At 37.7% G+C, this 27087-nt stretch overlaps 9 protein-coding genes across 9 annotated transcripts; 3 read left to right on the top strand and 6 right to left on the bottom strand.

Moving 5' to 3' along the window:
• Nucleotides 1-895: 895 nt before the first annotated feature.
• Nucleotides 896-1483, top strand: MONOS_16522 (uncharacterized protein; the record flags this gene model as incomplete). The annotated part of the gene is made up of 1 exon (XM_067869427.1): nt 896-1483. The coding sequence occupies one exon, from the start codon at nt 896-898 to the stop codon at nt 1481-1483; it is 588 nt and encodes a 195-aa protein (XP_067732803.1).
• A 2661-nt stretch (nt 1484-4144) lies between these two features.
• On the bottom strand, nt 4145-5626 carry MONOS_14121fu16523 (uncharacterized protein; the record flags this gene model as incomplete). The annotated part of the gene is made up of 1 exon (XM_067866897.1): nt 4145-5626. One exon carries the CDS (start codon nt 5624-5626, stop codon nt 4145-4147), a length of 1482 nt encoding a protein of 493 aa, XP_067732802.1.
• Nucleotides 5627-6896: 1270 nt separating this feature from the next.
• On the bottom strand, nt 6897-7247 carry MONOS_14120 (uncharacterized protein; the record flags this gene model as incomplete). The annotated part of the gene is made up of 1 exon (XM_067866896.1): nt 6897-7247. The coding sequence occupies one exon, from the start codon at nt 7245-7247 to the stop codon at nt 6897-6899; it is 351 nt and encodes a 116-aa protein (XP_067732801.1).
• Nucleotides 7248-7776: 529 nt separating this feature from the next.
• On the top strand, nt 7777-9246 carry MONOS_14119 (uncharacterized protein; the record flags this gene model as incomplete). The annotated part of the gene is made up of 2 exons (XM_067866894.1): nt 7777-8122; nt 8183-9246. The coding sequence occupies 2 exons, from the start codon at nt 7777-7779 to the stop codon at nt 9244-9246; spliced, it is 1410 nt and encodes a 469-aa protein (XP_067732800.1).
• A 5931-nt stretch (nt 9247-15177) lies between these two features.
• On the bottom strand, nt 15178-15915 carry MONOS_14118 (uncharacterized protein; the record flags this gene model as incomplete). Its single annotated transcript, XM_067866893.1, has 1 exon — nt 15178-15915. The coding sequence occupies one exon, from the start codon at nt 15913-15915 to the stop codon at nt 15178-15180; it is 738 nt and encodes a 245-aa protein (XP_067732799.1).
• A 330-nt stretch (nt 15916-16245) lies between these two features.
• MONOS_14117 (uncharacterized protein) lies at nt 16246-18369 on the bottom strand (the record flags this gene model as incomplete). Its single annotated transcript, XM_067866892.1, has 1 exon — nt 16246-18369. One exon carries the CDS (start codon nt 18367-18369, stop codon nt 16246-16248), a length of 2124 nt encoding a protein of 707 aa, XP_067732798.1.
• A 1152-nt stretch (nt 18370-19521) lies between these two features.
• Nucleotides 19522-19839, top strand: MONOS_14116 (uncharacterized protein; the record flags this gene model as incomplete). The annotated part of the gene is made up of 1 exon (XM_067866891.1): nt 19522-19839. One exon carries the CDS (start codon nt 19522-19524, stop codon nt 19837-19839), a length of 318 nt encoding a protein of 105 aa, XP_067732797.1.
• A 1233-nt stretch (nt 19840-21072) lies between these two features.
• On the bottom strand, nt 21073-22182 carry MONOS_14115 (uncharacterized protein; the record flags this gene model as incomplete). The annotated part of the gene is made up of 1 exon (XM_067866890.1): nt 21073-22182. One exon carries the CDS (start codon nt 22180-22182, stop codon nt 21073-21075), a length of 1110 nt encoding a protein of 369 aa, XP_067732796.1.
• Nucleotides 22183-23629: 1447 nt separating this feature from the next.
• On the bottom strand, nt 23630-24382 carry MONOS_14114 (uncharacterized protein; the record flags this gene model as incomplete). Its single annotated transcript, XM_067866889.1, has 1 exon — nt 23630-24382. The coding sequence occupies one exon, from the start codon at nt 24380-24382 to the stop codon at nt 23630-23632; it is 753 nt and encodes a 250-aa protein (XP_067732795.1).
• Nucleotides 24383-27087: the final 2705 nt, after the last annotated feature.

Below are 27087 nucleotides of genomic sequence, written 5' to 3'. Positions count from 1 at the left end.
TCCTCACAAATTGTCACAAGAGATAAGTATGAAAGATGGGGATGAAGAGGAGATTGTGAGAAAAGGGATTGAAGAAGAAGGGTTTGTGTCAGAGAATGAGATTCACTCAGTTATTTCATGTTCAGAATGGGAGAAAGTGAGAGAAGAGACAGAAGTGAGTGTGTGGGTTGTGTTTGGGAAAGCAGATTCACTGTCATCAACAGACCGATTTATTGTGAAGAACAAGAGTGAAAGTATTGGAAAAGGAGATGAAAGGATTGTTGAAGGAGGGAAAGAAGGGAAGTCTTCTTTGTTGTTGATTATTATTGTGCTTGTTGTGATATTATTGATAATTCTTATCTCACTTGTGATATTTGTTGTCAGATGGAGAAAGGCAAAGAATGAAAACAAAGATCTGAGAGAGATTGTGAATGACACTGTGAGGAAGGATCCGAAGGCATTCGAGATGGTGACGATGGAGATGTCACCAGAGGAGAAGTGGAGGAGAGCGGAGAGAGAGGCAGAGAAGAAGAATGAAGAAAGGATAAAGAAAAGAATATATGAGACGAATATGGAACATTCAGAGTCATCTGAGCATCTTCTGTCAGAGAGCGGATCGACTGAATACATATTGGGAAGAGATTCAGACAAAATTCCTGATTGGGCATTGGAAAAGGTGGATGAAAAGGAAGAGGAGGAAGAAGCAAGAAAGAGATCGCCTTCACCTTCCATTTCATCCAATTGTTCAACTGATTCAGACTCAACGTTTGTTCGATCGGAGAGTCTGTGCCCAACCACCTCATCTATGTCAAACTTAGTGGATGCAATGGCCTGTTCATCGCCTCATGAGAAGCTGATTGTAGATCTGAGGGATTCGCTGTTCATGCTGCTGCATGGAAGGAACGAGAAAAAAGAGATGGCAATTGGCACCTTTCAGGAGAGAGAAGCGACAGCTGCGCAGATCCTGTTCTGGGTGGCTAATCTTGCTCTCCACTCCTTTGATGAAATGGACAATCCGTTCTCTTCTCTTGCCAATCTGAGTCCGCATATTGTGCTGTTCTCCGAGCATATGGTCATCTGCATTGTGATGCATTCTGACTTATTATCTGATGATAGTTCAGATTCATCATCCATCTCTTCATCGACTGTTGTGACATCTGCAAGTGATGATGATGATGAAAGTGACTCTCTGCCCTCGTCAGCCTTTGAGGATGAAGATAGTTTCAAAAAAGAGTGCCTGAGGTGGAAGGCGCCAGAGCTGATGATGAACAAGAAGATGGGAGCAACAAAGGAATCAGTTGTGTTTTCGCTTGGGATGATGTTGTGGGAGTGCTTGACACTGGAGATTCCGTTTGGGGAGTATGAGGCAGAAATGGAAGGACAGAAGATTGTGAATGGGAAGAGGCCAGACATGAAGGGGGTTTCAAGGAACACATTTGAGGCAGTTATGAAGATGAGTGTGTTATCGGATCTTGAAGACGGACTATCGCACGTGGAAATATAGTGTGTGCTGATTGAAGATTTTCCGGAATGTGCAACTGTGAAGACAATGACTGATACAATGGGGATTGCAGCAGAGTCCATTGGAAAGAGTGCATTGTCTGAGCATTTTTGTGTCTTGTGCGTGAAGATGGAACAAATAAGTGAAGCAAATGTCAATGCCAATCTGTGTCTCTGAAGCATAATTGGAACAACATAATGAAGCAAATGATAATTTATATGTAGATGGATATACGTATGGACTTATTTATGTTTACGATCAAAAGAATGTTTGCACATTTATATCGAAATGTGTAATTCACATTTCACGAAAAGGAAATGAAGTTTGTTTTTATTTGAAATTCATTTACGAACACTTGTGTTAATCAGTTTTTTTTTTGCAACGAGATCATTATGTGATGTGATTGATAGTGTTGTGAAATAAAAATTCACAAATTTATTGGAGACTGTTCTGTTCCAATATTTGTTGATTTAATAAAACTTCTGAGTATTTTTCGATTAAGAATTGCACTTGTTTTATCTTTTTCTTTTTTCTCCATTTCTTCAATCTTTCTCTCTTTTTTTTCACAAAACTATAGGGTTTCAAACTCTAACGTTTTTGACTGTTGGCTGTCGTTGCTTTTCGAAAATCTTCCTTCGCATGATCTATATCTTTTCTTTTTCTTCTTTCTTGCAGTTTTGTAATCAAAGTCTGATGAAAATATATCATCTTCAGTTTCAACTTTTGTTTCTGTTTCTTTCTCTTCTTTTTCTTCTTTCACTTCTTCATCATCTAATTATCTTCTTTTTGAATTTGTTGATTCTTTTATTTTTGATATTAGCTTTGATGATCTTTTTTTCTTCAACATTTCATCAAGTTCATTTTCATCACACATTTCATAGTTGTTTCTTTTTCTCAATTCCAATTTCTTTAATAAATAAGAAGACAGTTTAAATTTCCTTTCTTTCAGAAGAATGCTTTTCAAACTTGCAACGCTTTCGTTGTAAGAACGAAGAAAAATATCCAAACTTTTCTTGCTGATTTTTGAAAGTTCCTTTATATACGCTGTAAGTGTGAGTCTGTTGTTGAATTTATATTGAAATTCATAAACATATTCTTTCGTCTTAATGAATGTTCTTCCTTTTTTTGGAATGTGGTTTTTCAGATGAGACCACACACTTTCGATTGTTTGAGTGAAAACTTTAGGATTTTCAGGCTTAACGAAATTGAGAGAATGATAAACACTTTCAATGGTGAAGCCGTTTTCACTAATTCAGTTATATGCTGACCATTTATCAGACATAATAGTTGAAGATCTTTCAATGTTCTTTTTAACAAAATATAATATGGTATCAGCTTTTCGATCTGGAAGAAATTCGACAATCAATTTTTGTGGCTTTAGAATTTCTTTTCTCTCTACTACTCCACATAGCCATTGCTGTTCTCTGCATCTCCCAACACCGTTCTTTCTTTTGTGAATTAAAGTTTCATCTATTTCCATTATTCGATCTTTTCCGATTTTTTCCATTTCGAATGTTTCAAAATAACAGCATATTCTTCTTAACTTTTCAAATAATTTCATTACTGTTTTGTTTGATATTTTCGATTCAAAAGTGACTTCCTTTATTGAGTGTTTGTACCAAAAATGATATAACAATGATGTAAGTTTGAATGGTGAAAGATGAAATTCCATAAAAATTGAATCATAATTCAAGCTGTAATTTTTCCCACATTTCGTGCATTTATAAGCATAGAAATCACTTTCTTTTTTTGCATCCTAAATTCCATTGCTTTTTCGCATTTCCAGCACATTCGATTCCTTTTTATTATCCCAAATTTGGAAAGCAATTCAATAGCCAACTGTTTTTTCCCATTCGATCGCATTTAAAACTCACTGAATGTTAATTCTTTTTCAAATGATTTGTTTTCAACCATTTGTGATATGGATCGACTTTGCAAAAGTTTTAAAAATTTGAATTAATATATATTAATAATGGCTCTCTTTTTTTATGTTTTCGAGTGAAATATGCACTTTTTCATTTTGAATTTTTAAAGAAAGAAAAATATATTTTATTTAAATATTATTTGCACATTTTTTTGTTGTTTCAAAACACATCAAAAAAATGAAAATTCAAAAAATGCTTGTGGTTTATTCATAGCATCAATTTGATTCATCAATTAATATATAATTAAAGAGTTAGTCCAACGAAACGATTATACAAATTCGAAACAATAATAAACATCATCTCATTTCAGTTCGATTTGAGGTATATATTTTCATGCAACGATCCATGCATAAATGCACTCACAAATACACATTTCATTTGTTTCAAAATTGTCTTTTCAATTTCTATCGCTTTTGTTGTTTGTGCTGTTCCCGTTGCCAACAACGATAATGTCTTTGTGCTCATCTATCAGAACACACTCCACTATTCTGTTGTCTTTTTGAGCAAAGAAATCGATTCTTTCTTCTCAAATTCCCCCTGCATAGCACATCGCATTTGACACTATCAGCATTGCTGCCTTCGCAAGTAATTACCAAATAAATTCTCCTTTCATTTCTGAAAATGATACTCTGCCTGGCATCTGAACCAGAACACTTTTTTCCACCATTCCTTTCAGTCGAAACCACTCGACTTTTTTCACATTCGATCTCTCTCCATTCAAAATCTTCTGCCCAGCTGCTTATGCTGAATCCTCCCCAAACGGAACTTTGAGTGTCAAGCACTCCCACAACATCATCCCAAGCGAAAACACAACTGATTCCTTTGTTGCTCCCATCTTCTTGTTCATCATCAGCTCTGGCGCCTTCCACCTCAGGCACTCCTTCTTGAAATTGTCATCCTCATCCTCAAAGGCAGACGAGGGCAGAGAGTCCTCCTCCTCCTCCTCCTCATCACTGGCAGATGTCGCAACAGTTGACGAGGAGATGGATGAGGAATCGGAATCATCGTCAGATGAGAAGTCGGAGTGGAGGGCAATGCAGATCACCATGTGCTCAGAGAACAACACAATGTGTGGGCTGAGATTGGCAAGAGATGAGAGAGGATTTTCCATCTCGTCAACGGAGTGGAGTGCGAGATTCGCCACACAGAACAGGATTTGGGCAGCTGTTTGTTCTCTCTCCTTCAATGAGCCAATCGCCATCTCTTTCTTCTCGTTCCTTCCATGCAGCAGCATGAACAGTGAATCCCTCAAATCCACAATCAGCTTCTCGTGGGGTAATGAACAGGCCATTGCATCCACTAAGTTTGACATAGATGAGGTGGTTGGGCACAGACTCTCCGATCGAACAAACGTTGAGTCTGAATCAGTTGAACAATTGGATGAAATGGAAGGTGAAGGCGATCTCTTTCTTGCTTCTTCCTCCTCTTCCTTTTCATCCACCTTTTCCAATGCCCAATCAGGAATTTTGTCTGAATCTCTTCCCAATATGTATTCAGTCGATCCGCTCTCTGACAGAAGATGCTCAGATGACTCTGAATGTTCCATATTCGTCTCATATATTCTTTTCTTTATCCTTTCTTCATTCTTCTTCTCTGCCTCTCTCTCCGCTCTCCTCCACTTCTCCTCTGGTGACATCTCCATCGTCACCATCTCGAATGCCTTCGGATCCTTCCTCACAGTGTCATTCACAATCTCTCTCAGATCTTTGTTTTCATTCTTTGCCTTTCTCCATCTGACAACAAATATCACAAGTGAGATAAGAATTATCAATAATATCACAACAAGCACAATAATAATCAACAACAAAGAAGACTTCCCTTCTTTCCCTCCTTCAACAATCCTTTCATCTCCTTTTCCAATACTTTCACTCTTGTTCTTCACAATAAATCGGTCTGTTGATGACAGTGAATCTGCTTTCCCAAACACAACCCACACACTCACTTCTGTCTCTTCTCTCACTTTCTCCCATTCTGAACATGAAATAACTGAGTGAATCTCATTCTCTGACACAAACCCTTCTTCTTCAATCCCTTTTCTCACAATCTCCTCTTCATCCCCATCTTTCATACTTATCTCTTGTGACAATTTGTGAGGAAGAAGCAGCTTCCCACGAATGCTCAAGTCCATGCTCCCACTCGCCTGTGTTGTGCTCTTCACTTCTTCCAAGACAGGGATGAAAAATGATGATCCTCTTTCACTCGCTATTCCTCCCAATTGCATCCCTCATCCAATATCCGCAGAGATGTGTTTTTCTCCATTCCTTCTCCCCCTTTAAAACCCATCTCATTCGGATTTATATCTCCTCCAATCACACTCTCTTCAACAATGAGAATCTGACTTATCAGCTCTGATGTCAAGTGAATCAAACCCCGTTCAATTGAATCACATGAAAGTGTGTTTGTTCCACGTTGTCTGTCATTCGTTCCATTCACGCTGCTCACAATGATTGTGTCACTTTGATGAATCGTTACAAATCCAATCAGATTTGTGTATTCTTTGTGTTCACAACTGTCACCTCCATATATTGCATTGAATTGATTGAAGTTTCCTTCTCGAAAATCAAACTGGAATTGGCTTTCATTGATCTGCGTTGAGATGTTGAAATATTCAACAAAAAATTCATTTCCAACTGTTGCTGTTGTGGCATTGAACTTTTCTTCAATAGATATAAACCAAAACTTCACGATCTCTATTGTTGAAAATACACCATTCCTCCATACGCATTTATGTTGCTGCATTGATTAATGCTTATCATTTAGCATCTATTTAATTTCATAAGAAAATAAATGATATTTAATGTGTTTTGCGAAAAATTTTAATAAAACAATGTTAATAATTAAAAAGAATGTTTCACACGATTTGTTCGTTCTTCTTTATTCATGATCATAATTGTGTAACATAAACATCCTCAAACTGCACTAAAATTTTCATATTAAAAATCATAAACAAAATTCATAAAGATTTGAATGATATATTGATAATTATTTATCACACACTTTAAAACTATATTTATATATATGATTCGTTATATGTTCGCAAACGAGGGTTCAATTCACGATGAAAGAAACTAATTTTTTATTTTTTTGATATTAAAAATTTAATTGTGGGATTGATCAAAATATTTTAATTTTATAATTTATTTTTTTTAATGTTTTATTTTTTGAAAAATTATCAATAAAATAAGAGTATATAATAATTAATAACGTTTCATCTACTTTTTGTTTCATAATTATCTTATTTTATTGAAAATTTGTAAAAATACTCATATTTATGGGTCATTTTTAAAAATGGTTTTTTCATGAGAAACAAAAAATTTTTCGAAAAACCAGTCCATACAAAAGTTTTTAAATAATTTTTGCATTTCAAATATCACAAAATTAATGTCTAAAAACAAGAATTACAAAAGGGACGCAGTTACACATATGCCGAAAATTCAATATGCAATTATTTCGCCTGTGAAATAACAAGTCTCAATATCATCAACACCTCATTATGAATATGCTGACTTAATATCATCCCCTTCAGCGGCTGTCCACTCCTCACTGCCAAACGCAACTCTGCTGCCTCCATCTATTCCTCCACTTGCACCATCCACCCACCATTCCCCAACCACCACCACCACCGCCACTGCCCCCTCTTCCTCTCTGCCCATGCCTCCATCACCCTCACAAACTTCTCCCTCACAACCCACCAATCTGCCATCTTCTCCTTCCCCCTCTTCTCCACCCCAAACAATCTCCTCCCAGATGTCCACTCCCCAATCCCTGCCTCCTTCTCCATTTCCCATTCCTCTTTCTCCTTCTTCATTCTCTTCTTCCACATCTTCCTCTTCTTCTGCCATCTGTCCCTCTTCTTCACTCACCCCATCTCCCGGCTACGCTGACAGCCCATCTTCCATCACTTCCTCTGAACAGTCAAACTCACCCAACTCTCCCTCTGCCTTCCTCAGCTCCCTCTCTGTGCATAAGTCTCTCTCTGTCCGTGCTGCTTCCCTTCCACTCAGAAGATCAGCTGATTCTTATTCAGAAAGTGGACTGCAGCTTGAACCGTAAACACTTTTGGACAGAATTGAAGTAATTGACGTCACAGTTGCAGTGCTGGGGACACTTAGCGAGGTCGACGATGCACGAAGTCAGGGTTCAAGGCAAGCACAAAACAGTTCGATTATCAATCTGAAAATGTCACAACACTTGCCACTCTTTCGGTAGAAGATGGGCATTGCAGTGCAGATAGAAAGAGTGATTCTTCTTCATCATCATTCAAGACATCACCATCACATGCTTATAAACCAATTCGTGCTCCATCCTTTTCTTCACTTCAGATTTGAGAGCTTTTAGAGATACCACACAAGTTCTGAAACACAGGTTCATATGCAGTTGTCTCTGCCACAACTGCCCTGCATCTGTCTGTCCCCCTCTTCTCCACCTCAAACAACCTCTTCTCCTCTCACCACTCACCAAAGACATCAAGCTACTGGTCAATCCAATCCTCTCCTGTGCATCACAGCAGATGGAGAGCAGAGCAGGCAAGACAGCCAAGCAGCACGATATGTTCACCACAAACAGCAGCCAGCTGCAATCTTAGCTGTTCAGCAGTGCTGGCTGGATGCTCAGCGGGCACTGCATTCGAAAGATCAGCGAGGCATACAGCGCAGCCCCATCGTCTCTGATGCGGACGATGATGGACGAAAGCATCATCAACAGTGGACCACAGAAGGTGTTCAATCTGCTGGTTGATGCAGTCAACCCGATCTTGTCTCCACTGGCATTCTTCAAGGAGATGACTTCTTTGGCGCAGAAGAGGCTGGGTGTGAAAGCAGTGCTTTGGATTATTCACATTCTGCTTCATCGTCTTCTGTATTACTGGCTCCTATAATGCCAACTTCTCCTTCATCATCTTCCTCCACCACGTCATCCTCCTCTTCTTCGACAGGCGCGGCTTCTTCTCGTTCAACTTCAATGGCCAAATTAACCAACACTTTATCTGACAATACATCCTCTCTTCTAAACTCTTTTTCCACTTTATCTGTTCACTACGTACGAGTGGCAACTTTTGTGATGCATCCAAGCACATCCACAAAGCCTCCCTCTTCTTCGAGTGAAGAAAACAACACTTCTGGTATCTCCCTCCGCCCAATTCCAACAACCACACAGCTTTCACCCTATTCCTCTTCCTCATTTGCTAATCATTATGCAGTCAACACATATCATCACACTTATCTCCTCCCTCTTCATCCTCCTCTTGTTGACTTCGGTCGCCCTTTTGTTATTGAGCAGTTCACCTCCTTTGCCACGCCCAGGCAGCAGGTGACAGTGAAGGAGTCTTTGGAGCGATGTGAGCAGTCGATGGAAACGCGCATCACAGCCATGCACCAACAGAGCCACGTGTTCAGCATGGCAAGGAGATGTGTGTTCAGAATGGCAAGTGCTGCTTCATCAGACGGAAGAGTCGCATCGGTGGGGATTTCAGCAGCAGCTGTGGTGAGCTTAGTGTCGGTGCTGATTGAGATTTTGGAAGGTGTTCCTGTGGATGGAATGAATGTGGCAAATGGATCTGCACTGAAGGCGTGTTCTTCTGCTTCTCCACAAATCTCAAAGGCCGCTTTCAACAGTGATGAAGATGAGGATATAGATACATTGTTGGAAGACAAAGTGTTTTCAAATGATGGGAGATTGTCCGTTCCTGAAAGATCACACTCATCTTTATCTCCTTCTCCTCCACCTCCTCAGCAACATTCCCTCAGCTCTTCCGTCAACCAGCTGGCTTTGCAGCTTTCGAACCCCTCAAATTTTTCAGTCACAAACCTCGTTTCATGCACCAACGAAAAGTTGTTTTTATGAAATATGTTTATAAAATTTATCTGTCTAAGTTTTCCAAAGAAATTTGCAGAAAACCTGAACTCTTCTCCAAGTTGAAAAATAAAAATAATCGATGGAATATTCTTTCAAAAAGAATTTTTTTATAATTATTATGGAAATGAATAAAAGAACCTTAAACGAATCATTGTTGATATTCCCCCTTTGCTTTATTTTTGTGATGATGAAAAAATGGATATATTTAGAAAATGAAAATCATCAAGAAGATACTATATAGAAGGCTGTCGAAGGAGAGAATGATTCAATGACGCTTGATAACAATGCTGTTGGAATCAATGAAGTCGACAGGGAAGAGATGTTGTTTGAATTGTTGGGTGCAATAGAATCGAAGAAACAAAGGCCTGCAGATATATTTAAGAACGGATTAGTTACGAAAAGCAGCTTCTATTGTTCTGCAAAGGCAAGGAAGGAACGTACATCTGCAGAATAGGACAACGCCCAATTCTGAACAAGCGAAACAAAACTACATTCTTCTCAAAAATTGAAGAAAATAATTCAACATGGTGCCTTTCCGTGTGCAAAACAAGTGAGATATAATTGGATTTTTCTTTCTTTTTTTTTTAAAATTTTTGTGTTAATATCTTCTTGCTTGTATTTTTTAGGCAATAGACGTAATAGCTGAAGATCAACACAAAAAAACTCAAAGTATTCAGATGAACTTCATTTGGACATATTCCATTAGAAACTCGAACGAGGATATTTTCTTTGTCCATCCCATCCATTTGCCAGCAGCGGGAGCTGCTCATTCAACTAAGGAATGCCATTTTCCTTGGTTTGAAAAAGTTAGACATTTATTTAATGTGCATCAGTACAAATCGGAATTAATTTTTAATCTGGTGAAGTGTAAATTTCAACTCCTGACTTCAAGCCATATTAAGTGTGCAGAATAAAATGATCAAAAGTTAAAGAAAAGCCTGAGTCTTTTCTTTGTCCTTTGGTGTAAATTTTGTTCTCTATTCATGTTGTTTGAATGTTTTTTACATTTTTTTTTATAAACCATTGGTGAGGAATTGTTTATTGTTTCAAAAATTAAACGCTTTTGGTTTTAAATCATTGTTTTTTTTCTATCTGTTTTGAAACATGTTATTTTTCAAGTATCATTTTCAATTAAGTTGGAAGAAAATTAATCATTTGTTTTGTTTTGTATTTTTTGAATTAATAAGTGTGATATAAGTTTTTTTTAAAAATTTTCCAAAATTTTTCTTTTTTTTTTTTTTGAAACAATGCGATGTTTGAAAATTTTTTATTAATAATAAAAGCATTTCCGTGTCAATTTGTTGTTAAGACATGAAAAAATACTCCACAGAAAAAAAAAGAAAATAAAAAATAGTCGAGTTCCGGGTTCATGACATGTCTTGGATTTTTTACACACTATACTCGAGCCAAAGCCCAGCTTTTCTTTCTTATGACTCAACTTAAACCTGGCTAAACCCTAACCCTAAAAAATCCAAAAAAGATCAAGTATTTTTGAGTGCTAACCCTAAAAAAAAGAACGGGAACATAACCCCAAACCCAAGATCTGTTAAACTTACACTAAAACCTAAACCTATTTATTAATACAGTGATTATTATGGAATTTTAACCCAAAAAATAAAAAAATACTGAGTCAGATCAAAGCTGCCCCGTTCTCTGTGAATAAGCCCACTATCCTCCTCCTCCTCTTCTTTGCACTTGGCATATTTGTTCACGTTTTTATATGATGACATATTATCATATAATTTATATTATAAGTGTATTTCTTCACAGATATGCGGAGATGCAACGGATGATATTATTTGCTTTCAAGATTTTGTTTCATACAATTATTTTTTTTATTTTACAAAATATGTTAATTTTTTTCAAATGCTTTTTTGTTTTGTGAAGAAGAAACAGAAAACGTCGATGTTTTCTTCGATCATGTGTGCCTTGTTTGATCTTGAGAACTTTTACACTGTAAATGCTGAAGAAAACTGAAAAGGGAAGAGAGAATGCTTGTTACACACAGCTCGCCCTTAAAGAAGATCATCACTTCACAGAAGAAGAGATGAAGGAAAAGAAAAGTGATAAGAAAATGAAGAGGAGGAGGAAGAAGAAGAAAAAATGGAGAAGAAGAAGAAAAAGAAGAGGAAGAAATAAAAAAGACGATGATGATGAGGAAGAAAAGGAAAAGGAGGAAGAAGTTTTGATTGGAAGTTTGTGCAACATGAGATTGGACAAAGACAAATCATTTGGGGAAAGCGTTGGAGAAGTCAGTGAGAAAGCGAAAGAGAAGAAGAGGAGAGATGAATGTTTTGTGACTGATAGCACTTTTTTGTGTGAAAAAACAATTGCAAATATAGAAATATTGATAAGTGAGGAGGAGTGGAACAGGAAATAAAGATTCTCTCTGAAAGAAAAGAAGAGGATTTATTGTTTGATATTTTTCAGCTTCATGTGTACTCCCACACCTTCTCCATTCGTTGCTTTCTCTTTTGCTTCTTTTTTTCCATTGTTGAATCATTTCCTTTTCCTTTCAAACAAGATTATCAATAAACCCATCTTTCTCTCTTCTCCGAAGCGGATTCCCCGAATGATATTTCAATATCCTCTTTTTCTCCAATTGACTCAAAAAAAAATAATCAAATCAAGAAATACATTCCCTTTTTCTATTCAGTTATTTTCTCTCAATAATTCTGCAACTCATTTGAAGACAGACACACACAATGGAAGTGGGATGAGGCATGCAGAATTGACAGAAGAAGCGCAAATTATGGTATTGAGCACGAAGAAGAGAGAGTTGAAGAGATTAAAGTTGGAAACAGAGGAAGGATATGAAGAAGAAGAGGGGAAAGAAGATGAAGAAGAAGAAGGGAAAGAAGGATAGCATCTACGATGAGGAGTGATGAGCTGAAGAAAATGAAAGTGAAAGAGAAGCCTGCTCAGAGGAATGAAGAGAAGCAGAAATTGGAGTCAGGACTGTGAGAGATGTTGATTGCAGCAGAGATGCAACCACAGAAATTCATGCACCCATTAACGAATATGTGGAAGAACCGAAAAAGGGAAGGAGGGAAAGATGAAATAATAGAAGACAAAAGAAGAAAAAAGAAAAAACATGGCGAAGAGAAAGAGGTATTTGAAGGAGAAAAGAAGGAAATGGTTGGATCAGTTGTGCAGACGATAATTGGCCATCTTTCATGTTTATTAATTCGTTGGCCAGATTGAACATCAAAGTCAACAACAGAACAGACACAAATAAAAGATGGAGCGTATCTGCCAACATTTCTCCCACAAAAGTGAACAAACAGCATCAAATGCTCTGAAAGGATTGTCCAGATTGAGCATATCACACCCTCCTTTGTTATTCACATCTTCATCCCCATCACCAGCTCTAAAACCTTCCACCTCAAAGACTGATGAGGGCAGAAGGATTTCGTCCTCCTCCTCCTCACGATCACTCATGGACAGAATGGCTGTTGATGAAGAGATGGATGAATACATCGCATGCTCAGAGAATTATGAAGTGTGAGAATATTGATGAGTCATTGAAGATTATTCTTTGTCTTCGTGAAATGAATGGAAGATATTATTTCCCACCACAAGTGGGAATTGAACAGCTGTTTTCGTCTCATTCATCTCGTTTCTTCCACCCAACAACAAAAACAGCGAACCCCTCAAATCCACATTCTAGTGATTGGTTTAATCAGATTCAACACGAATGAAGTGGTTGGATATTAATCCTCCTGCATGGCAAATGTGGAACCTGTTTCTGTTGTTGAAGTGAATGGAAAAGAAAATCTTTTCCAATTCTCATTAAAAGAATCATGTCTGAACATTTTGCTAAAGATGCATTCAACTGAACCTCCTTCAGCGGAAAAGATGTTCAGAAGATTGTGTCCGATCCATTTATTTTTCTCCTTTCTTCAATGGAATTTCCATAGTTTCCATCTCAAACAGTTCATGAGTCTTCTTCATTGAATCATTCACGCTCTCTCCTCGAGGTTTTCATCTGTTCTTCAGCTTGCCTTCTTCCACAATTCGAAAGAGACAGTATTCAATCGGAACTCTGATTTTTGTCATTCAGATATGTTTGAAGAGAATTTCTCACACTTCAATAAATGAGTTTTCAACAACGACAATGGGGCCTATTTCACAAAAGGATTTCCTTTTTTAATAATCAATTTTATTTTTTCACACATATGGGGAAAATTTTTTTTAATTATGAAAAAAATCATGTTTTGTTCCAAACTTATTCCAGATTCATATATCAATGCACATAACATTATTATGCAAAAAAATATTTGAAACGAAATCCATAATTATTATTAATTTTTATTTTTGGATACAAGCTCGATATTTGAGGAAATAACCAAAGTAAATGAGTGAAAGGCTATAATTAGAAAATTGTTTGCATTAATATATTATTTGAACAGGTATAGAAGTTTCACTGAATTGTCAATGCTTCTTTTATTGATTTCATATTAACAGGAACTATTTGCGTTTTATTATTGTTATAGAATGTGGAAAATTTGTTCATTCGAACTGAAAAGTGGATGAAGATACAATAACATGAGGATTTGTTGGATTCTCAAAATTTTCAAGTTAAAATTAAAGGAAGAAGAAAAATCACTGTCTGTATAGAAATAGCTTCATTTCCACCTTTATCATTATCTTATTTATATTCCTCTTCCTCTTTCTCCAATTCTTTTCACTCCTTTCAAACATATCCGTCTCTCTCCTCTATCTTATGTGTTTGTTGTTCACTTTTGTTTATTATCACCGAGGAGTATGCCTTTTTTATCGTCTTCTCCATCCTCGTCTCAATTTCAGGCATCTCTTTTTTATCCACACGATTCTTTGCCAAATCAGTCAACTTTGTGATGATTGTATTTGAAGGCATTGGCGTTCTCTTACATGGAGTGGGTGCAGTTGTGGATGCGAAGAACGACTGGCTCAACAGAAAAATGGAAAGTGCTACTGATGCACTCTTTGGCTGAGGGAAAGATGAAGTGCGCAAAAGCATGGAAGAAGATTGGGCTGTTGAAGGATGAAATAAAAGAAATCAAGAGTGGAAGAATAATGAAATTTAGGTTTAAACAAAAAGGTTTGTTATTTTTTGATTGATTTTGTTTTTTTTAACAATTATTTTTAAAAAAGAAAAAGCTTTTCGACTTCATTCAATACTCATCCATTTTTCATGCATTGGCGTAGTCATCGCCATCTTCTTTAACTTCTTTCTCTTCGTCATCTTTGGCATTTTCTTCATCAAAGTTAGCACAACACCTAATCCATCAACTACACTCTCCCAATGCAACACTTCATCAAGCAGCATCATCTGCTTCTTAGCTTTTGTCTCTTCTCTTCAAGCACACTTCTGCTCCCCTGTCACTTCTCTTATTTCTCCCTGTCTTCCCTTTCTCTGAGATATCTGCATTTACAGAATGCTTTTGTTCTTCACATACCAGTTCAGCACTACCATTGGATGTGTTTGTGGAGCATGTCTCACTCTATTAAACAGATAAGAAGAACGACAAAATAATATAGCTGCTAATTACACTTGCCCATTCAACACAATGAAACATCCTTGCGCTGTTTGCAGTGGGGAAGATGGTGTTTCGGAAAAAGTGTGAGGAGAAAGAGAAGGAGAAGATAGAGGAAGAGAATTTGATATATTATCCGGAAGAAGAATGGAAGAACGATCGGGTAAAGACTCAATTGAAGGAATAATAGAGGAAGGATCAGGAAGAGGGAGAGAAGAAGAAGAAGAAGAGAAGGAGGAGAAGGAGGAATATGAAGATAGTAAGGTTGATTAAATTGTGAAGTGATTTTCTGAAGAAAGAGGATAAGAAGAAGAAGGAATTCGAGATAAAGAAGAAGAAGGGGAAGGGAAAAAGGGAGAAGAAGAAGAAAATGGAGAAGAAGAAGAAGAAGAAGAAGAAGTCAATATGAATGAAATGAATCGTCCAGATGGCTTTTTTTCTCATCAGAATAATGAATGAAAAATGAAATGAAGGCGCATTTGGTGAACGGTCGTTGAGAGGAAGAAATGTGAATGTAATAATTTTTGGACCACATGGCGGCTCTGCCAAAAAGAATGACATAAAGGCATTTGAAGGTCGATGCTCTGTTTCTACTCGAAATGAGGTCAAGAAACAAAGAAGAAGGTGAAGAAGCTTGTTGATTCATTGTAGATGCAGAAGAAGAAGCTGAAGCGGATGAAGTGCCATCAATTGACAATGAAATCGAAGATGATGGTGATGAAGAAGATGAAGGAAGAGGAGTAAAACTTGAAGGTAGCTGGATTGAAGTGTGAATTGGATAAGCAGAAGGGTCAGATGGATGGGGCTCTTGCATTGAAGTGAATGTTGATGGATGAAGTGGTGGGTGCAAAGAAGAAGATGATGATGATGAAATCGTTGAAATGATAGAAGATGATGGAGGATAAGAGGAAGAAGAAGAGGAAACATAAGAAACATCAGGAGTGCCTTGAAAAGCCATTTGAGACATTGGCAATTGAGCAAGAAATTCATCTTTCCGTTGGGCCAATCCAAACTGCTCTGCCAGCTTCTGCATGCTTGTTGCTGACAGCATTTGCTGGATGGACTTTTCTTGATCTGCTTTTGAGAATTGCATTGGATAATTGTTTTTTATCACCACATTATGCATCGATTTGACCATAGCTTCTTACTCTGGTGTCATCCGTTCAAAATCTAATGGATCTGTTTGTTTTTTCTTTCTAGGCTTTTTTGGAGTTACCCGATTTTTTTTCGTTTTTCTTTTACGAGCTGCTTTCTTTTTTTGATTCGCCAAAGCTATTTGCTTTGCATCAATACCGTTTTTTTACGACGAGTTTTTTGCATTATCGATCAAATTAGACTCATTTTTTTAGTTTTGAAACTGAGCAGCCGCATTTTGTGACTGCAGAACATTGAAAAAAAAAGCATGGGGCGTTTTAGTGAAGTTATTGACATTCACAGTGACCAATGCAGAGAAAGGCATCTGGGGGGACTAGGAGCTTAAAATAGGAGGAAGCTGAGAAGATAAAGAAGAAAGAGAAGAAGGGGTTGAAGGAACTGAAGAAGGAGTTGTAATAGAAGTGGAAAAAGAAGAAGAAGAAAAAGAAGAAGAAAAAGAAGAAGAAGAAGAAGAAGAGGAAGAAGAAGAAGAAGAAGAAGAAGAAGAAGAAGATGTTGATGTTGGAGTTGATATTGAAGAAGGAGCAGTAAATGACGATGATTGTTGTGAAGGAGAAGCAGATGCTAAAGAAGGAGTTGCAGAAGGAGCAGGCAAAGAAGAAGCAGAAGTGGAAGAAGATGATGTATTTGTTATAACAACAACAGGAGGGGGAGGGGGAGGAGAAAAAGAAGGAGCTGTAGAAGCAGGAGTAGCAGGAGAAGCAGAAGGTGAAGAAAGAGAAGGAGAAGCAGGAGCAGGAGCAGAAGCAGGAACAGGAGAAGGAGAAGGAGAAGGAGAAGAAGGAGGAGAAGGAGAAGAAGGAGAAGCCGAGTTTATGAAAGGGAACGGATGAGACTGAAGGGCAGTTGTCTTTGACGATGAATGGTAGTATGTGGGTGCGCCGTTCGCCTTCTGAGCAAAGAAGACGATTGAGCCATTGGAGGAAGAAGAGGCAGAGGCAGAGACAGTAACAGAAGAAGGAGAGAAGGATGCGATGGGAGACTGAGAAGTTGTTGTTGATGATGATGATGAAGAGGAAGAAGAGGAGGAAGGAACTGAAGAAGAAGAAGAAGAAGAAGAAGAAGATGATGATGATGATGATGATGATGATGATGATGAAGGCAAAGAAGTTGCAGAAGAAGAAGGAGCAGCAGAAACAACAGCCCCACCAACCTGTGAACTCAACCCAGAAATCACAGCCAATCCACCCACTGAGTTAGCATGTGTTGCAACAGACGCTGCTGAAGCTGCAGATGCAGCCGAAGCAGCTTTCACAGAAACTGCACCAGAAGAAGCGATCGAAGGCTGAAGAGCCTTTTTATTGAGGAGCATGGCAGTGGGGCTGGGGTTGTTGAAGGGGCCTGCATCGAAGTTCTGGTAGCGGTGGGGGTAAGGAGTGGAGGAGAGGGGTGGGGTGATGAAGGTGAATGAAGAAGAAGAAGAGGAGGAGGAGGAGGAGGAAGGAGAAGGAACAGCAGAGGAAGTTGAAGTGACAGGAACAGACAGTGGAGCATTCACAGGGACAGCAGACATCTGAGGCTGCAAGGCAGAGGAGGAGGAAGAAGAAGAGGAAGAGGAAGAAGAGGAAGAAGCAACAGAAGCAGCAGAAGCAGCAGAAGCAGCAGAAGCAGCAAAAGCTGGAGAAAAGCCACATGAAAAAGCAAAAACAGCCTTTTGATTGACAGATGACAGAGGAAAGGGGTAGCCAACGACAGATTGAGCAATGATTTTGTTCTGTTTAGTCAGAGCAGGCGAGTGAGAGATGGACTGAGCAAGAAGAGCAGCAGGAGAAGAGGCAGACAGAGGAAGAGAGTGTGATTGAGAAGCAGATGCAGAGGAGAGAGGGAAGGAGGTGATGGAGGAAGTATTGGGATTGACAGAAGAAGAAGAGGAAGAAGAAGAAGAAAGAGAAGAAGAAGAGGAGGAAACAGAAGAAGATACCCATTTCATTTCACTTCTGTCTAACTCGTCAATGGAGTTGGGGTTTGGCACAGGGCCACTGTTTTTGCAGGAGCGTCTGGGGACAATAGGAAACTTGGCAGAAGAAGAAGAAGAAGAAGAAGAAGAAGAGGGGGAAGAAGAAGAAGAAGATGATGATGATGATGACGACGACGACGATGATAATGAAATTGTTTCATTTGAATGAGGAATAAGAGAAGCATCAGGAACTTGTGGAAACGAAACAGAAGAAGCAGAAGCAGAAGAAGAAGAAGAAGGAGAAGAAGAAGGAGAAGAGCCAATTCCAGCAATTGTAGGCGAAGGAGTCGGAGAATTCGAAGGCGGAGAAGATGTCTGATAGATTGGAAGCACAACAGGAGGTTGTGTGTGGCGGGTGCGCCGACGATGGCGAGGCTTAGAGGAGAAGCTGAATGTGCTGTCAGCATCTTCTTCTTCCTCTTCTTCTTCGCCTTTGTTTTCTTCTTCCTCTTCCTCTTCCTCTTCATCTTCTTCGGGCATAGGTGTATTTAAGGTCCTTTTCCATTACTAGATTATTCATTAAAACATTATGATATATTAAAAGTAGATTTAATAATAAAACATTTGTATGGACTGGATTTTTGAAATTCTTTTTGATCCTTGAGAAAAAACTATTTTTAAAAATCACCCAAAAATCTGAGTATTTTTCCAAAAAATATATAAAACAAGATAATTATGAAACAAAAAGTGGATTAAAGGTTATTAATTATTATCTACTCTTATTATATTAATGATTTTTCAGAAAATAAAACATTTTGAAAAATAAATTAAAACTATAAAATTATTTGATCTATCCCACAATTATATTTTTAATAACCAAAAAATTAGTATTTGCTTTTTTTTATTTTTCACAATGTCAAAGTGTTCCGATGCCACCTTTTCTTTTCCATATATATTTAAACTTTTATACGCAGGTGATTCCATGTTAAAATTCACTCAAACTGCTTTTTCATAGCTTCATTGAATTACAAAGGATTTTTTTGTTAATATTTATTGGCTTTCTTCTCAAATATGCATTGATGAACGATCACTATTGATAATGAATGTTTTTTTATAAGATTATAACTTTTTTTAAAGTTCATTTGATTTGTTTTGATTTATTCATTTTCAATTTATTGCTTTTTTCAGCAAAATACGGATGATAATTGTTTTCTTTTTGGTCAATACCAGTAACTTTTCATATTTTTGTAGCTTTTTTATTTATTAAATGAATAGATTAAAAATAATAATACTTTTAACAAAAAAAATAAAATGTAAATAAAAATTGTGAAAACAGTTTTTTTCACTCCGAAATCCAAATTGTTATTTCATTGAACGCATACCAAGTGCTCTTTTTCTAGGTATATCTATCAAATAGATGTTTCAATTGTTGGATCATTCAAAAATAATAACAAAAGTTTTGTTAATTCAATGATAACCAGAAACTCTGTCAACTTTATTTCCTTTTTCAAAAATTGCATCACTTCTCCTCCTCCTCATCATCATCTTCATCATCATCATCTTCTTCTTCGACTTGTTCATGCGAACATCGCGCTCTGAAAGCAACACAACAGCGACATGAAACAGAAACTGGAACAGGTCCATCACCACAGAAAGAGAAATTGAAGTCAAAGACGAAAATGAACACAGGCAATGGACATGCACGCGCTCCTCAAGATTGTCATCCACATCAATTGCATCATCATCACCACCACCACCACCAACACCACAACCATCACAGCAATCAAGGCAGCAAACAGTGCCACAAGTCCCGGCAAATGCTGCAGCAACAATCTCAACAACAATCTCGGCAGCAGCCACAATTGCCGTCTGACCATCATCATCATCATCATTCACAGGGAGTCAACAGGCAGCATCGCAGGCACAACTGCTCTGATGAGCGTTCACATGGAGCTGAGATGGCTGCATCATCTTGTTCCCCCAGGAACAAAGCGAAGCGGATGGACATAATTGTGCCTGCAGAGCAGCTGTTTGCGAGCGAGCATCGGTTTGAGAAGGAATCTCTTCCGCCCTCTCCTTTTCCGAAGGACAACCCACAGTTTGTGAGCACGCTAGCAGCAGAAACAGGGGCAGAGACAGATGCAGAAGCCAAAGCAGAGACAGACATGGACACGAAGGGGATGGACCTGCTTTGGTTAATGGTTCAACTCAATGGTTGTCTAATTCTTCCTCCTCTTCCTCCTCTTCTTTGCCACTTCGGTTGCTTCAACAACAGAATGCGCATCTTTCTGCTTCAGACAATCCTTTGCCAAGCTGCTCGGCAACTCCTGAGCTTGTTGACCAACCCCTTTCATTTTCTCCATCTCCCCTTCCTCCACATGCATCGCCTCTCTCTCCTTTTCCTCTTCTTCTTCTTCTTCTTCTTCTTCTTCTCTCTCTCTCTCTCTCTCTCTCTATCTCTCTCTCTTTCTTTCTTTTTCCTCTCTCTCTCTTTCTCTTTCTCTTCTTTCTCTTTCTCTTTCTCTTTCTCTCTCTCTCTCTTTCTTTCTCTTTCTGTCTCTTTCTTTCTTTCTTTCTCTCTCTCTCTCTCTCTCTTTTTCTTTCTCTCTCTCTATCTCTTCTTTCTCTTTCTTTCTTTCTTTCTCTTTCTCTCTCTTTCTCTCTCTCTCTCTTTCTTTCTTTCTCTTTCTTTCTCTCTCTCTCTTTCTCTCTCTTTCTCTCTCTCTCTCTTTCATCGCTCTTTTGGTGACATATTCGTAGTCACAATCTCAATCAGCTCCGGATCTTTTTTCACTGTTTCATTCACAACCTCTTGCAATTCTTCATTTCTTTCCTTCACTTTCCTTCACCGAATGTAAGAACAACGGATACAACAAGAACGATTGTCAATGTGATACGCATAATTATAACAATCAACAACCAATAAGATTTTCCTTCTTTTCCTCCTTCAACAATCCTTTCATTTCCATTTGCATTTGTTTCACTTGCATTCTTCAGGATGAATGAATTTGTTGAGAAGAGAGTATTTGAATTCCCAAACAAAATTGAAACACTCACTTCAATTTCATCTCCACAACTGTTGAGGAGATCTTTTGCCACGCTCCCTTCTGCTTCTCTTTCTGACAAGAATCCAATTGAGTCAAAATCATAATGTTCAATCTCCTTCTCTTCTCCATTCCTCTTCACAACTGAGAATGACAGATTGCATGGAACAAGAAGCAATCCTTTGAATGAAAGCTTCATTCAATCAATCTCTTCTTTGGCTTCTATACTCTCCAGAACAGGAATGAAAAATGATGAATCTCTCTCAGAAACAATCCCTTCAAAACTGCACCCTTCATTCAACATCCAAAGAGATGTGTTATCCTTCAATCCATCTCCTCCCTTCAAACTCATCACATTCAATGTTCCTGAATCTGTGCAAATGATATTCCTTCTCACTGATGAATATCCTTCAATGGATGGATTGTTATTTATAAACTCTCCTTTAACAATTATAACATTTCCTCCACTCATTGTGACTCCACCATCTGGTGAATTTGATAATGTTGAAACTTTCATAATTAAAGAACTCTTTACAACATCAACAAGAGATCCTGACCATCTGCACATCTCTTCCCCTTCATTCAAATTCTTCTCGTTTCTTTCCTTTGAATTTCCATTAAAAATGCAACTGTCCATTTTCACATCTGTGCAATTCTCCAGTTTTATCAATTTTCCTTTTGCGGTGTTTGAACTGACTCCACCAATTGTGCAATTTGTCAACTGAATTGTCTTTTTCATTGACAGGCACGATATCAGTGATTCTCCATTTCCCTCAACTGAAATGTTTTCAGTATTAAATCTGTCCATTTTTAATTGTCCGCATTCAATAATTTCAATAAGTGAATGAGAGATTGTTGAATTGCAAATCGTTATCGAATCAACTGTTGACAGAAGTGAAGATGAAAGATATAAAATCGATTTATGAAGAATGAGATTTGATATAGTGCATCCATCAAGTTGTAATTCTCCATTATCCATTTTAATTATGTGGAACTGAACATATGCAAAAGCAACTTTTTCTTCTTCCATCAACTGTTTTGAGTCAAATGAGCAATTCATTATTTCTAGAATCATTCCCTCTGGTGATATCAGCGATTCATGTGAAGAAATGAAATTCGAATCAAACACAAAACTCATTCTCACCAATGAGACTGTTCCGGTTGTTGTAACCAATGCATCCTTTGTTTTTTCAATACCAGTTTTCACTTTAACCTCACATAAGCCTCTGCTCTTCGAGCTCAAACTCATCTCCTCCAGATTTATCTCTTCACAAATCACACTCTCCTCAACAATGAGCATCAGACTCATGAAATCTGAAGTTAAATGCATCAGTCCATAATCAATCGAATCATATGGAAATGTGTTAATTCAACATTGCTTCCCGTTCAATTCATTCCCACTGCTCACAATGACCATTTCGCTCTGATGGATCGTAACAAAATCAATAAGATCTGCATCATTTGTGTGGTTACAACCATCAATTCCATAAATCGCATTCATCCGTGCATTACGGCCTTCCCAAAGATTAAACTGGAATTTCATTAAATTGTTCTTCAATCCAATATTGTCTCATTCAAAAAATATCTTTTAGAGCTTATGTAGAGTAGGCATTGACCTTTAACTTAACTGCGTGTGTCTTTTATTATTCGTTTCTTTTATCTATCTTAATTTCTCTTCCTCTTATTCTGATGCCGCTATGTTGATTATAGCCTCGACTTCAATATTCGTTATGCTTAAACGAAAATAAATGATATTTTATGAGTTTTGTCAAAAATTTTAATGAAACAGTGTTTATTATTAATGAGAAAGTTTCGCACACTTTGTAAGAGCTTCGATATTCATTATCAACATGGTTTAAATAGAATATCCAACCGCTGCACAAAAGTTTTCATCTTTAAAATCATAAACAAAATTCATAAAGATTTTAATGACACATTGATAATAATTCAACATTCACTTTAAAACTATATTTATATATATGATTTGTTATATGTTCGAAAGCGAGGGTTCAATTCTTGACGAAAGAAAGCAAATTCTAATTTACTAGATATAAAAAATATAATTGTGGGGTTGATCAAAACATCTTAATTATATAATTTATTTTTTTAATGTTTTATTTTTTGAAAAATCATTAATATAATAAGAGTAGATAATAATTAATAACCTTTAATCCACTTTTTGTTTCATAATTATCTTGTTTTATATATTTTTTGGAAAAATACTCAGATTTATGGGTGATTTTTAAAAATCGCTTTTTCACAAGATTTAAAAAGAATTTCAAAAATCCAGTCCATACAAATGTTTTATTATTAAATCTACTTTTTATATATCATAATGTTTTAATGAATAATCTAGTAATGGAAAAGGACCTTAAATACACCTATGCCCTTCTTCGTTTTCTTCATCATTGTCTTCATCTTCTTCTTCATCTCCATATCCTTCTTCTACTCTTCTGCCATCAATTTCACTTGCGCTTTTTCTTTTCCTTCCCCTTTTCCCTTTTCTCCCTTTTCTTCTTTTTCTTTCTTCTTCCTCTTCTTCATTATCATAAACCTCTTCCTCGTCTTCTTCGATTTCTTCTCCTCCATTTTCATCTGGAACAATAAATGGATAAGAAAAGGAAGAGGAAGAAGAAGAAGAGGAAGAAAAGGAAAAAGAGGATGATAAAGAAGAAGAAGAAGAAATTATTTGTGAAGAATTATCAGCTTTCTTCTGTATAGAGTCACTTGATGTTTCCGACTCTTGTTTTGCTTTCTCATTCTTTGCTGTTCTTTCCTTTTGTCCAGCCTTCTTCTTCTTCTTCTTCTTCTTCTTCTCTCTTCTTCATTTTCTCTTCTTTCTCCTTCCTCGCATTCTCTCCTCTTTCCACATTCCTTTCATACTGTTCAGCAGCGCCTGGCGTTATGTCTTCATGCACTTTTGCTGCAAGGGCATTCAGCCGCTGATAAGTGCTTGTGCGACCCAAATGAGGATGAAGAGAAAGAGAACGAGAAGAGGAGGAAGAGGAACAAGAAGAAGAAGGAGGAGGAGGAGATGATGATGTTGTTGATGATGAAGCACTTGAGGAATGAGAGTGTTTCTGCTGTGCCACCGTTTGTTGACTAACAATTGCTGTCTCAGTTGTTTCTTTGGCCGCATCTGGCGAGCAGATGAATGCCTTCTCAGTGAGGATGACATTGGCATCACACACCTCCGTCAGCAGCCGAAAGACCGACGATAGCAGCGCCTCGTCTCTCGGCGCATGGAACAGGAGCATCTTTGCGGTGTTGGATGCTCTCAGCAGAAGAGAGGCAGACTTCTCCTTCACCGTCACTGCACGCACCAAGGCAGACAGTGCTTGAGCAGCCGATGCGAGGACAACAGGAGACGAGTTGTGCATCACAGATAAGAGGAGCGCTTCGTGCACGCCCAGCACAACAAGTCCCAGACGCTCAGAAGGCGTTGTGAAGGAGGACACTTTGTATCTCATCGACGACAGCTGTGCTGCTGCAATAGAAGAAGATGCCATTTCTTTCTCTCCTTTTTTGTTTCGCTGCAGTCTGCTGTCTTGTTGAGAAGAAAAAGAAGAAGAAAGAGAAGAAGAAGGAGAAGAAGAAGAGGAGGAAGGAGAGGAAGGAGAGGAAGGAGAGGAAGGAGTGGGAAGATGGAAATGACATCAGCGAAAAGTGTGTCAACTGCTGGTAACACCACAAACACCACAATACAAAGCATGTCGGCTGCCGCTGTGTGCAGTGTGCATTAATCGACATCACTCCAAAAGACAGGCAATGCTGCATTTCCCTCTCGTCCTGATCCATTGCGCTATCTGGATGCACTTTCTGAGCCTGCGAAAGCTGTCAACACATCCACACATTCCCTTTCACATTTTCAGTCTTCTTCGATCTCTCCTGTATAGCTTTCATCACCGGTGTCTCTAATGTCTCCAGTGTCGCCTGTGTCGTTGCGCTCTCCTCCGTTTTCTCCTTCGTCTTTATCACAGGCATCATCAATTCCATCCACTGCTGTTCTGAGCGCATCTCATTATTTCTATTCCTCCATTTTTTCCCTCATTCGTCTCCTATGTAATCTTCATCTTCTTCGTTTTCTTTTGCTGTCACTGCTTTTTCTCCATATCTTCTTCTTCGGGCTTCCCTTTTAAATCATCATCTTCTTCATGGTCTTTCTCTTCCTCGTCTTCTTCTCCCTCAACTCTTGCCTTCTAGCACCTGTCCATCTTCCTCGACAGATTCTCAGCCGCAGTGCAGCTGAAAATCTTTAATCTCTCTTTCGTGCTCTACTCAGATTATCAGTCCCAATTTCTGTTGTTGTATCGACCAATACTCGTTTCAATGCCCATCTCATCCTTCTCACCAGTGAAGCTGCCTCCTTGTTTTGTGCTGTTGTGACGAATTACTCAGCAGACTCGCTCTCTTCTCACATCTATGCTAATGAAACTGAGAATAGCAATAGAAATTGTGAAGATAATAGAAGTCCTTATGCAAGTGATAATAAAGGTGGATCAAGTGATTCTGCAAATAGCAAAAAAAGCAACAACAACAGCATTGAAAGCAGTGGGAGAGGAATAGGAGTGGGAATGGGGAATGAACAAGACATCTTCTGTTAACAATCTTCTGGTGCTTCTTTGCAGGCTAGTGATTTTGTCTGAAGAACAGCAAGATTTTTGTAAGAATTTAACAATCGAGAAAATATACAAACTTGAGAAATAATAATCTTTCATCGACACTCATTTTTGATAAATAAAACGCATTATTAAGTTTTTGTTTTTAATCTTTTGATTGACATTTCAGAAAAACATCATTCATGAACATGCAAATCTTTTTATCTCGAACATTAAAAAAAGAGGACAAATGAATTATTCAAAGATGAATGAAGTGAAAAGACAAAAAAAAAAATAATCAATAAACTATTTTTATATTCTAACACGAACAAACAATTCTTCTATTATTAACAAAATATTTTCCCCAAATTCCCCCTTGTTAATGTAACAGCGCAATCCGATGATACAATCCTCGTATCCTTCTTCTTCCATCTTTTCAAGCGCTTTCCTTTTCATCTCTTTTCTTTTCGCTTCTTCTATTTCATCTTTCTCCTCAACTTTAAATCTCCAATAAAAAATTTTGAAAAAATGTGAAGCATTCATATGCCATCTTGTCATCCAATGTTGGACGCTGTATCCACTCCAAAACAGCATCAACAGCTCCGTCACAAAGAAGCGCTTCATCTTTCACAACTGTTCTTTCTGCTGCAATTCTCAAGGAATAAATGCACCCAATCGCAAATCTCTCTTTGATTTTCTCTTGCCGCTCGAGACACATGAACAATTCTGCTGAAAAGACCAACGTATTCTTCATTCCTCGACCGACAACAGCAAAAATAAATCTTCAATGTTACGATCCATCTCAATATAATAAGCTCTTTTTTCTCTTCTTTTCCTATTTTTTCCTATTCCTTCTTTCTCTCTCTTCAAATCCACATTTCTTGCCAACTCTTCAAATTCTCTTTTAACTTCTCTCACAAAATGCATTTCATTCCCAATAACACACTCCAGCTCTCTTTCTTCGTGTAACCTCTTGATCAAAAGCTCCCAAGCAGACTGGTACGCAAGTCGTGTCAGATTCTGAAGCACCTGATGATATTGAATTATCTCTTTGATTTCATTCAGATACGGTTTTGGTTCCATGAGAACAAATGAATAAGGATGACGCACCTTAAATTATATTCGCGAAGAACTTTGATTGATGATCTGCGACAGCCTGAGAATGTTTGAGATGCTTGTGTACACTGTTAAGTTGCACGCATGCAAGTTAAAGCACTGCTGAAGAGTAAGGTTTTTTCTTATTAACATTGGAACAAGCAGATATTTTCATTGATTTTCTGCAAAAAAAAAAGATGATATTGTAAACTGCACGAAACTTCAATTTGGTATAATATTACAAAACTTACGACGATACATCGGCTGCGATATTTTGAATGAAAATATAATCCTGCGATATACAAAAAAAGTGAGTTCATGTGCAATAAAGAAATCACCCAAAAGAAAAAGCAGGAGAAGAAGAAGGTTAAAAAGTGAAATCAATGTTTGAAAAAAACTTATGAAGGTATTAAAACCATTATCCAAATAATCAGATGCAGACTGGAAAAAATGATTATTCTCTTCGTCCTCGTTCCACAAAAAGCCGTCATTCTACAAAAATCTACGACTTATTGATATAT

This window comes from Monocercomonoides exilis (assembly GCF_001643675.1).
Source record: "Monocercomonoides exilis strain PA203 chromosome Unknown scaffold8-1962414, whole genome shotgun sequence".
Lineage (NCBI taxonomy): Eukaryota > Preaxostyla > Oxymonadida > Polymastigidae > Monocercomonoides > Monocercomonoides exilis.
This window is presented reverse-complemented; position numbering and strand designations above follow the sequence as displayed.